At 41.3% G+C, this 12,093-nt stretch overlaps 1 protein-coding gene across 1 annotated transcript in view; it reads left to right on the top strand.

The window, feature by feature from the left end:
• LOC117579449 (frizzled) overlaps window positions 1–12,093 on the top strand; it is a 95,213-nt gene that overhangs the window by 36,635 nt on the left and 46,485 nt on the right. The window contains exons 3-4 of the mRNA XM_034265338.1: window positions 4,298–4,492; window positions 4,861–5,086. Coding sequence (XP_034121229.1) covers window positions 4,298–4,492; window positions 4,861–5,086 — 421 coding nt within the window. The remainder of the gene's footprint in view (window positions 1–4,297; window positions 4,493–4,860; window positions 5,087–12,093) is intronic.

The raw sequence follows: 12,093 nt of genomic DNA, 5'->3' as shown, positions 1-12,093 counted from the left end.
AGTGTTTGAAAAAATACTATTGAAGAGATTGTTGCCAATTTTTGACGAACTTTCCATCACCCCTGAGCAATGTCACAGGGTTATTAATGATATAGTTTCGGCATTTGAAAACAAAATATACTGCACTGCTGCATTCCTCGATGTTTAACAAGCGTTCGAGCGAGTCTGGCACAAAGGTTTGTTATACAAGATAAAGAAATGGCTACCTGCTCCGTACTATTTATTAATCAAATAATATCTGGCTAAAAGATGCTTTTACGTGCAGCAAAAAACCGATACTTCATCACTACTTCTCATCAACGCAGGCGTCCCACAAGGAAGGGTATTGGGACCAATTCTCTACACCCCATATACGGCCGACATGCCAGTTACAAACAACTGCACTGTTGCAACATATGCTGATGATACGGCCGTTTTAGCCACAAGCACATCTATAAATGAAGCTTCTGAACTCCTGCAGAGTGAGCTAAGCCTAATTGAAGACTGGTTCCTTCGATGGAAAATTAGAATCAAATCCCTGAAATCCGTCCAAATAACGTTTTCATTAAGAAGTTAAGGTAACTGCCCAAATGTTACACTTAACGGCTCACCAATTCCACAAAGTACCTGTGTGAAGTATCTCGGCTTGCATCTCGACCGCAGATTAACATGGAACAACCACATTAAAGCAAAAAGTCAACAACTTAGACTTAAAAAACTAAAAATGTCCTGGTTGATAAGTCGAATATCAGAAACCACTTTGGAAAACAAAATTCGCCTCTACAAATCCATGCTGAAGCCTGTTTGGACCTACGCTATACAGCTCTGGGGGACTGCTAGCAACTCAAATATTGAAATACTTCAGCGTTACCAATCAAAAACTTTGCGACACATTGTCAATGCTCCGTTTTACGTATCTAATGCAAATAACCACAAAGATCTTAATATTTCAACCATTAAAGAAGAAATAAAGAAAACTAGTAAGAAATACATCGACAGACTCCACAACCATGAAAATAATTTAGCCTTAAGTCTATTAGAGAATAGCTTAACAGTAAGAAGACTGAAAAGATCCCACATTCTCGATCTCCCCGATAGATAAATCCAGCAAACTGAAAAGATGTTATATATAATAGCAGGGCTCATTGGAAAACTGCTATTTCTGTTAATTGAATATTAATTATACAATTTACTTATTGTTTAAACAAACAGATTGTAAAAATAGGGAGAGAAAAAAAATAAATAAAAAATTTATATTAAAACAATTAATAATTATTAAATAGGCAGGTGCTCGTAATTTTTTATCATTGAAATGTATATTCTATAAACGTCAGAGCTGACAGGGACAGCTAACACAGCGAAACCTCAAAAACGTACCACAAATTTATGCCGCAACCTGACTGAAATGCTTATGTTAATAGTTAGTTGTTCTAATAGACGATCCATTCCACCCTCTAGACCGACTGAAAACAGCAAAAACTATCTCATTGCTGTTGTTTCCCAATGCAAATTTATGCAGTTTTTGTTTAAAGAATTTTTTGTTGCCAGTTGAGTTAAATCTAATTTATGCAAAATTCAAAAACTGCCAACCGCTGGCAAAGCTCTCAAAGCTTTTCGGTGGCTTTTAGTTTTCAACACCACTCGAGCAGTCGGCGGGAGAGAGGGAGTGCTGCGGATGGTAATAAGTGGGCGGAAGGTGGGTGTATCTACTTTAGTTTTGGGGCTGACTTTAATGACCCAAGCCAAGGAAATTTATGAGCGCTAAAACTGAAATTCAATTTGTTCTTTTTTTGTTCGCTGTTGACCGTGAAAGCCGCGATGCGAGCTAAATAATTTATACCGAGTTAAAAGAAGCCTAAGCGAAGGCGGTGAATATTTGGTACGTGTATACAAAAGAGTTCAATTTTTGTGTCTGAAATGTTTTTTGAATGACTCCAGCCTGGGGGTCAAAAGAAGATGTTCCTTTGATTTGCCTGGTTTGACTGGTGCCTAAACGGTTAAATAAATTAAAATAAACGCATATGTACCTGCTCGACTTTAGGATTGTTTTTCTGTATTTGCTGAAGGGACGTTTGCAAATGGAAATTTCGTGTAAAAATTCAGATACAATTTGATACAACTATTTAAATGAAACTTGAACGTGTTCGTATATATTTTACCCAAAAACAGCGACCCACTCTTCACTGCATAATTGTAATTACGTCGTCGACGCCGACGGCAAACCCGGAAAAAAAACTAAGAAAATGAGAAGGGACGTGTGAGACGCTTCATACGCGTCACAACTTTTATACCCTGCACTCAGTACTACATCTGCACCTTAGCGGTGTTATGTCAAATTTTACATTTTTTCTTCATCTGTCATCTACATCTACAACACTTCAACACACACCAACACGCTCCTTTAGCTCGCCGCCCTTCGGGGTGGGTTAAAAGTTGTCAGAGGCGTCGGCAGGGGGAGAGCAGAGGCTGGGGCCGAGTGAAGCAGAAGCAGAGTGTGAGGCGTGGCTCATTTTTGAAATACACGGGTTTCAGTGTGAGAACGAGCCGACAAACAATACGGACGGACGGACAGACAGGCATGGCTCTATCGACTCGTCTATTGATCAAGAATATACTTTATGGGGTCGGAAACGCTTCCTTCTGTGCGTTACATACAACCGTTATTTACACAAATACAATATATCCTATTTACTCTTCGAGTACCGGGTATAAAAAATCCCAGCTAACGCTAGTTGACATTTGTCATCGATGATTTCTGGTACTACAGGGTAGGGCTGAGACCTGCTTTAAAGAAATTAAAATAAACGCATACACAGTGGCAAGGGGTTTCCTCGTCGAAGCGATTTTTTCTTGTTACCCTCATTCGCTGCCCCACTTCTTTGCATTTCCATGTCTGATTACGCGCCCACTCAGCCAGGCCAAGGCGGTCTTTTGTCTACGGCAGAGACATGCCCTAGCAATGATTTTGCTGGATCGTTATTTTACTCGAACAAAACTATCCGCTAGAAACTGTCGGGTTTTTTTGGAAAATGGAGCTGGGCATACTCAGTCGCATCGCATATGTGTGCTTGAGTTTGGGTTGTTAGCCTTGTATTAATGTCGCGAGTGTTAATGTTACCACGACTAGACCTTTGAATTATTCATAGATGCAGAAACGCACTTTTCAGGCTGAGACTCTCTATCGCCCTCGCGCTCCCTGTCTCCCACTGAGCCGAAAATGTATTTATTTGGAAATCGTTTTTCTCCTGTGAAATTATGGTAAGCCAGCTTTCAACTAATTTCCACCTACGCATGGTTGTCTCTCCCTTCTCAACCCATTTCAATGCCTTAATTTACATACCTATACACATCTAAGAAAAAAGTGCTGGTATTCGTAAAGGATCGGAAGGGGCTGTCGTCGTTGTCACAGGGTGCCAGTGAGTCACTTCACTTTGTAACTCGTTTTGTCAACAGACAGAGAGAAAAGCTGTGAAATTGAATTGAATTGTTTATATATGCCAAGCTGCAAAACAAGCAACAAAAGTGGAGTTCCTACCCATCGTTTTCCCCATCCACTTCCCCCTCCCTGCCACTTGCTGTCTAGCAATTTGTTGTGCCACGTATGAGAGGCGTGGGGGAATCTGTGGAGGGGTTTCGTAGGTGTGACCAACTACAATTGAAACGAAATAAGCTGAAAATGTTTCGAAAACATTTGGAAGCTCCAGCAGAGGCCCGACACGCCTACAAGCTACGCTTCAGTGGGTGGGCAGGGAAGAGAGACGTCTGTGGGTGAAGTTTCCTCAAGTCGGGAAATAACGTTTGTAGACTTTGTTTGTGCCACACCCACACATGAAATTTGAGAGCAAATTCAAGTTTCACTTGAAGATGAAAATAAAGAAAAGTCTTTCCCGGAAATCATTGGCATTGGATATACAAATGTACATACCAAACAGATCCTGCCAAATGCTATAAAGAAAATTAAATCAGTTATTGTTCCCATCGTCATTGTCTCAGTTAAAGCTAGGACCCCTTCCAGCTAAGGAAATTTTTGGCCATATTCATTAAGGCCAAGCCTGAAGAAGAAGCAAGCAAAAACTTGCGAAAGAAATGAGACCCCTCTCGAGAGTAAATGCCACAACCATCACAATCAGCTAATGTGTAGTGGCTAATGACCAGAAGGCAGGGCTGCAAAGATCCTTAATAGGTCTAAAGAATCCTTCTCTCTCCCCAGAGCCTAATGCGATTTTAAGAGAATCTCAGAGAACCTCGGGTTAATTAAGGCAAACATAATTAAATCTAAATTTGTATTTAATATGCTGCATTCTTTTTATTCTCCCAGGTGCTCACCTTCCTGATCGACTCGTCGCGCTTTCGCTACCCCGAGCGGGCCATCGTCTTCCTTGCCGTCTGCTATCTTGTCGTCGGCTGCGCCTACGTGGCCGGCCTGGGAGCAGGCGACTCCGTGTCGTGCCGCGAGCCATTTCCTCCGCCAGTGAAGCTCGGCCGTCTGCAGATGATGTCCACCATAACACAGGTAAGCGGAGGCAAGACCCATTTGTTATTCCGAGAGAAGAGGGAATCAATTTTGATCATTATTGATGTATTCATAAATGCATATGTACATCCGTTGGAATATTCAGATTTAATCAAATTTCATTGTCAATTCTTGTGAAACCACAAAAGATGGGAATACATCTATAGATGACACCATTATATATTAACAAAATTTATTAGCTATTGAAATAATCCATAAAACTTCAAAGAATGATATGATATCTACATATGTATGCATAACATCTTGAATACTTTGATCAAGATTCAATTGTGTAACATCATGCGCATTGCAATATTCTGACCACCATATGAGCAACATAACTGTATGTTTTGTATGTTTTTTTGCAGGGCCATCGTCAGACAACCGCCTGCACCGTATTATTCATGGCATTGTATTTCTGTTGCATGGCCGCCTTCGCGTGGTGGTCGTGTCTCGCGTTCGCCTGGTTCCTGGCCGCCGGCCTCAAATGGGGCCACGAGGCAATTGAAAATAAATCGCATTTGTTCCATTTGGTTGCCTGGGCGGTGCCCGCACTGCAGACCATCTCCGTCCTGGCCCTGGCTAAAGTTGAAGGTAAGACCATCCACAAAAAAATATTATTATTGATTTACTAACACAGCGACCTTGAACCTGTGGGGCATTCATCCATTATACACATAAATCTCTATCTGTAACACACTCCCAAATAGACCCCCACCATTTCGTCAGTCTGGAGGCAATTTCATCGTGTAAGGCGAAACCGTCATTAGGCATCATTTGTGGCATTAGCTGTCTCTGTATCTCTTTCTCGTGGCCGAAGTTCAGCCACCTCCTAGGACCGGATGAGGGGAAAACTTGAAGAAAACCCTAAAAAATAAGCGATGAAATAGGCCCAACGGTGGGCTCTGTGGGACACTGACGAGACTTAAATGCGAATGTACATTGTACATGACGAAAATTTGTTGAGTTAATTCGGAATTAATTATGTGGGTTAGATCTATTGAAATTTGAATGTTTTTGTTGCATATAGAAAACACAATTGAAAATTCACTAATCTTGAAATTCTCCCAAGGAAATACATGTCCCAAGCGGAGATTTTTAAAATACTGAAAAAGAATACTATTAAAGGACCAGTTGAAATATGTTGACTGCTAGAAACCGTTCCTGTCCCACTGTACGGTACAGAGTGCGTGTGCCGTCCGTTTCATAGTCAATTTTGTGGTTCATTTGAAATTGTGGCCTCAGCATGGGTTGGGTATTTGGTTCTGCCTGGATACTGAGATAATTTCGAGAGGAGCTGGGGCGAGCTGGGTTTACGGCTGCGATTTCTAAACAATTTAATGACCTACGTGGTCGAAAGCAGACACAAAATAAATCTTGTCGGCCACCAAAAATGCCAGGCTAAAATGTTCACGTTAAACTGCCGTAAAAATTTGTGGACTTTTGATGAGTTGGAGCTCAGGTTATTTTCGGGTAGTTCTTGGGTGAAGTCAAAGAACAAGACTAAAACTAATTCGCCTAACGCGGTCTCTCTAATCCTCTCTTCTTGACAACACAAGAATAGAATTCGAGTTTTTCGGCCATTCTTTTGGCTTATTTTACATTTTCTGGCTTAATTAGATTGCGGCTTAATGACTCAATTGTGTTTGGTATTATGGAGCTCTCGAATTTCTGAGCCTAATAGCCATCTCCTTTTAACACACAACATCCACTCCCACGCTCCTCTTTCTCCTCGACTTTCTCTGTCTTTCCCTATTCCCGACAATATCCAATATGCCCAGACGGCAGTAATTAAATACAGCAGCACATGATTATGGCTTGTTAGACAAATCGAATGAAAGTCATAGACTATTTGGTTGTGGGTTGTGGTGCTAAGGGGGGAGGAGTGCACTTGTAGCCAAACATTAGCTAGGCCTCCTTAATGGACAGTTAGGTAATTTCGATTCAGACGGGAGAGACAGGGAACGGAACGAGTAGGAGTTCCAGTGCGAGGTTGGTTTGGTCTTAACACTGGATTATTGCTACATTTGGAGGCCAATCGTGGTGGAAATTATTTGGCTTAGGCAACGCTTTGTGAAATGAGGATTTCGTATGAAAAGTCAATCAATGTGAAGGGGAAATCCCATCAGAGAATTTGATGGATGAAAGTAAGAATTCAACCACGAAATGTCCTCCTATAAATGGATGATGAAAGGAAGGAAGTAGAGGAAAAGTAAAGTTTTAAAGTATTATATGGATACATTTTCCTAAAGAATATTGCCGAATAGTATTCCAATATCACTCGACGAATGTGCATTAAGAAAAACATTGTAATTTATTCTTTCTCTCCCTCTTGGAACCCACAGACCGTACATCTCTCATTTTCCGGTATTTTAAGAAACAATTTCAATATCGGAGTTCCCTTCTCTACACCTACATAATTGTTTTTCGATGAAAAATGTTTCAATAGCTTGACAAATATAATCGAAAATGTTCACTCTAGCAAAAGACAGGCCCAGCCAGAAACCCGCTAATGCATGCAAAATGCCAAGAGCCATAAAAAGCATATTTCCCCCCATCGCATCTTATATAAAAACATTAACATCCGAGAGCCAAAGGCAAACACGATTTATGGTGGGAATCTACCGAAAAAAAGACGACTTAATGCACTTCAAAAGACTAACGGGTGGGTCTGGGGTCTGCCTGGCACTCCTTGTGATGGTTCGCCGAGAAAACGGAAAATGGAGAGGAGAGCCCATTCAGCATCCATTCAGCGACAATTAATGTTAAATTTAAAAATACATTATTTTAATGTGTCGTCGGCGAGAGAGGGAGATGCCAGCAAAGACAGTTGTTACTGCTGTTGGTCGTTGATGATGGAGAAACGGAAAGAGCAGCTACAGTGCTTTAGGTAAACAGAAACATGGCAGAGAGGCAGAACACAGACTGAGGCAGTGGCAGACGCTTCAGGCTCGAAGCTTTTGCCGTCGGCTACGTGCATTGAATTTGTAATTTGCGCACGTTCGTTGCAAACATTGAATAATGCTCACAGATATACCCTTACCTACCTTCCCATCTCTTCCCGGCGCCCGACACTTCTAGAAAAGTGAATAACAGACAGAGAGAGAGGGAGAGAGAAAAAGTACCAAAAGGGAAGCGAAAAATTTGTATTGACTGCGCAGCGCGTTGGCAGCTCATTTGATGGATTTCCCTTTTAAGATAGTATAGACTGGGAAGTGGAAGTGAGCAGCACAGAGAGAGCCAAGGCTTATGAATCACCTGCATGAATGTCCAGCTGAGGACACTTGCTCCCTTCTGACACTTGTTTTGTGTGTGGCATAGAAAGCTAACTAAATTGGCTAACCGTTTCATTCACACACTCGCACATTGTTAATACGTACATACATAGCCATACATATGTATATGTACATACTTGTGTGCACATTTTTGTTACTTGTCTATAATTTATTACCATTTATATTTGACTGCTGCTCAAAAATGATTTAAATTTGTAAAACGAAGAAATATGCAAATTAACGGTGGCAGAAACAGTGGAGGCAAGAAGGCAGAGCAAAAGAAAATTAGCAATTTGTTGCGCTTTAGCAAAATTATATGCCTTGCCAGGCAGTTCAGTCAAAGAGAGAGTTATCTTCTTTACTTGTCAAGTTATTAAAGAGCAACCCGTAGAAGGGAGTGGGAGTGGTGAGGATGTCATGAAATTAACATAATTTATCCAAGGCAGAGAGCAGAGCAAAGCAGAGCTTGACGACAAGACATGGGAGGGAGACAACTTACAGCGAAAGGAAGAGCGATAGCAATTGAGAGCAACGAATCTCATTGAATGGCATAAAAATGCTACCGTATGAATGATTTATAAAATGTAATGCAGGAAGCGGACAGTTGCAGTAGAGTTGCAGTCTGCTGAAGGCTTTTGGTCAGCCAAAAAGGGAAGTCCGCTTCAAATTGTATGCTAGTGCGAGAGTAAATTCAGTTCAAAGATCGCTTCACAAAAGCCTTCGCTTTGCGATGTTCTTGAAACTCGCTTTCTTGCGTTCTCTTCTTCTCTCTCTGTACTTCTCTCTCGCTGTGGCTGCATAATCAAATAATGCGCTTTGCCATTGCTATGGCAAACTTTGGCCAAACATAGCAGCCCCCCACACAGGGCAAAGCGAAACGAAACGAAACGAAATGAAATGAGAGTTAGAATGTTGATGATGAGCCGAAGAAAGAGCAGAGCATGTTCGGGGAATGGCAATCGCATGCGAGTCACATACAGCAGCTGACGATGCGACACTTGGACAGAAGACCGCTCTGCTTGCAAGGAATTCAAAAGCAAGCTCTCGACCACGAAAGAGTCGACAGAATCAACACCCAGCTTTTTAGCATCAATTGCATATAGATCTTATTCCTAACCAATAAGTGACTGTGATTGGAATACTCTATGCTGAAACTAAACAATTTGTGTGTTATAATTGCACACTTTCTTGAAATTGTAGTGCGCCTCAACTACCCTCATTTGATGAAATGTTCAATTCCTTAAAACGAAGACACAATGCAGTTGGACAAGCTATCAGCAGCAGCAACTGCAGCAACAACGACATAGCATCACGAACAATGTGCGTTGAATGGCATGTGGCAAAAGTTATGGAGACTTTGGCGCGTAAAACCGGTAGCTAAAATGGCTGCCAATGACGTTGGAGCAGGGGAGAGGGTTGGGGGAAACAACAGCAAAAAGCGTGAAACGTGTGCGTGAGCAACAGCAGCAACTGATACGCAGTTTGAGATACCGCGATGTTGTTGCTACATGGGGGTACATGAATACAAGTTGCTATTCGCTTGAGGCTGCCTGTTGGTATGACTACTCTGGAATGAGTGAAACTAAAACCAGTGTTGGCGTGAAAAGTGATGTAGATGTAGATGACATATGTAGAAAAAATTTAAAATGTAAAATGTGAATAAAACCACTAAGGTACAGATGTACTTATGAGTACCAGGTATAAAAGTTGTGACTCGTCAGAGGCGTCTCACACGTCCCTTCTCGTTTTCGTATTGTCTTTGGTGAAACTTTGTAGTGTCGAGAGGGGGTCAATGATAAAATATATTTTTCAAGTTGCATTTTTGATTTCATTTTCAACTGGAGAGTATGTACATAGTATGTACATCCTGGAAAACCTCGTCATGTATGCATCTTAATACTAAAATATACGGATTTTCGTGTCCTGTAGGGTATTTTTTCATCGACTATGTGGCCATTCCACGCATCAAGAAAGCCCTTAGCTCTCTTACGAGTGCTCTTGTACGCGTTTTATTTGTAAGGCTTCTGTTTCTGATGTTGTTTTCCTTGCTGATTATTTGTTTGATTTCATTTTAATATTTAGTTTATGTCCCAGCCCTGATCCGCTGTCGAGTCATCTGTGACTGCCGGGGGTTGAGGCACTACGTGCTCCATTTGTCTAATGTTGTTTTTATGAGTTTTTATTCTCCTCGCCACCATAATTTGATTGTCATGACTGATGCTTCTCTTTTATGGATGTTGCTATTGGATAATTATCCTACCTAGTCTTTGCTGGACTTAGCCTATGATAATACATAAATTATCTTCTATTTAGTGTAACTATTGATTACCTGCTGGCTATAGCAGTCGGCCTAAAATGTATGTTCCTACATAAATACACAATTACATCCATATGTGGAACTTGTAACGGCTTGGGATAATTATAACTCCATAAAGCTTGTTTCGGCACTGGTGGTCGCCCGTTCCCACTAATTTGTGGCAATTAAATTCATTAATTAAAATTATTATGATTCGAAACACATTAAAATTAAGCAAAAGATACGCGGCTCCAAGAAAAAAAGCTTTGAGGAACAAATTCTTTTGCGTTCCGCTTCTGACATGCCCAAGGGCAAAAATAAAGAGAACTGTAAAAGAACAAGCAAAAAATTGTAGGGCCAATGACCAGAAGAGGGAACAATGGAATGGAAACTGTTCAAAGTGAGGCGGCTAAGTGTGAAGAGAGCCATGTTAATGATGCGAGATCTGAGCTGTCCGGGTTTCGGAGTCCGCACTAATGATCAGTGTCGTGGCAGAGGTTGAGTGACCATCTGGGAAAGCTTATGCTGGAGAGTGTCCTTGGCAGCACTTATGGGGCCACCATATGCTGGGCAGAATTAAGGCATTCGACATTCTTAAGCCACTGTTTAATGGGGTTCAGTCAAATTACTCGAAAGCCCGAGGATTCAAAGACCTTTCAATGAGCTAGTTAATGTGATATTGCACTTAGCATATAAGATAAATTTTGCATTGCAAGTAATATGCATACTGAATATAGTCCAAGTTACCCAAATTATGATTCCAAAATCATCCCATCGATGGGATGTTAACCAATCTTAACGTAAGGCCCAAAAAAACCCAACTTAGGGAAAAAGGATGCTTAGAATGTCGAAAGAAGTGATTCCCCTCTGGCAAATAGATTCCAGGCCTAAAACCGATGTTTCTCCACGTGTCCCAGCAAACAGGCTGCCACCCCTGGCCTGCATCCTGCTGTTCTGTTTATTTATAATATCCTGCCATCGTTTTTCGGGGCGACAATAAACACGCCCCCACATGAAAATTCGGATCGAAAATTGTCTTTTGCGGCGGCCATAAAACGCAGCCAACACGGCGATGTCATTAAAATCTCTTTTCGACAGAGAATTTCCTCGCTGCCATATCGATGGGATATCCTCGGGTGCCAGAGGCAATTCAAACGCTTCCTGCGGCGCTTGCCAACACCTTTGACCTGTTCACCAGCCACCACCCGAAAGGAAAAGCCTTCCACCTCTCCCCCACCGTCGGCAGACTTGAGAGTCATTTGAAAATGCTTTTCCACGAAATTTCTCCCCCTTGTCTAATTTGATAAGCAAGTGAAAAAAATCCTTTAGCGTGTAAATTGCTTTTGACTCTTATTTTTGGGATCTTCTGCTTATTCTTTAGAAATACATTTTGGGGTGCTCAAGTGCTCAAATCGTTGGCGTAGATTTCCTTCCTCCTGCCACTTTGATTTCACTCGATTTTAATTGTTCCGGGGAAAACTTTTCTTAATTACGTTCGGTCATAATTTTTTCAGGATTTCGTTTTATGTTTTCTATTTTTTTTTTCTTTTGTTTTCGGTTCCTTGTCGAGAGCAGGGAGAACTTTCGCTTAACCCCACTGTGGCTCGCAAAATTTATTGGCACAACTTCAAAAAAGTTTCACACTTTTTTGCGTTTTCGTTTTCGTATTCGTATTCGCTTTTCTTTTGTTTTTTTGCTTTCGTTTCCAGCCAACACCTTTAGCATGTTTTTGGCAGCCTTGGCAGGCAAATAAAAAATGTGCAAAAGTAACCTCTCCATCCTCCGTTGCATGACGTGTTGAATAGTTTGCGGCTTTTTGTTTGTTCATGTGCCAGGTGCAAGGTTCCAGGTAATGGGTTAATTACCTCGCCGCATGGACCACCACGGGTTAATTAAGTGGCATGAAATTTCAGCGAAAATCCAAGCTCAACTAGATTATAAAAACGAGTAAGAAAGTTTGTTAGACGCTTCGTATGTGTCACAACATTTATACTCGGTACTCAGTCACTGTAAATTGTCACTTCAATTCG

The sequence above is a fragment of the Drosophila guanche genome, unplaced genomic scaffold, assembly GCF_900245975.1.
Source record: "Drosophila guanche unplaced genomic scaffold, DGUA_6, whole genome shotgun sequence".
In the NCBI taxonomy this organism is placed as follows: domain Eukaryota; kingdom Metazoa; phylum Arthropoda; class Insecta; order Diptera; family Drosophilidae; genus Drosophila; species Drosophila guanche.
Note: the sequence above shows the minus strand (reverse complement) of the source record. Positions and strands in the feature narration are given on the sequence as shown.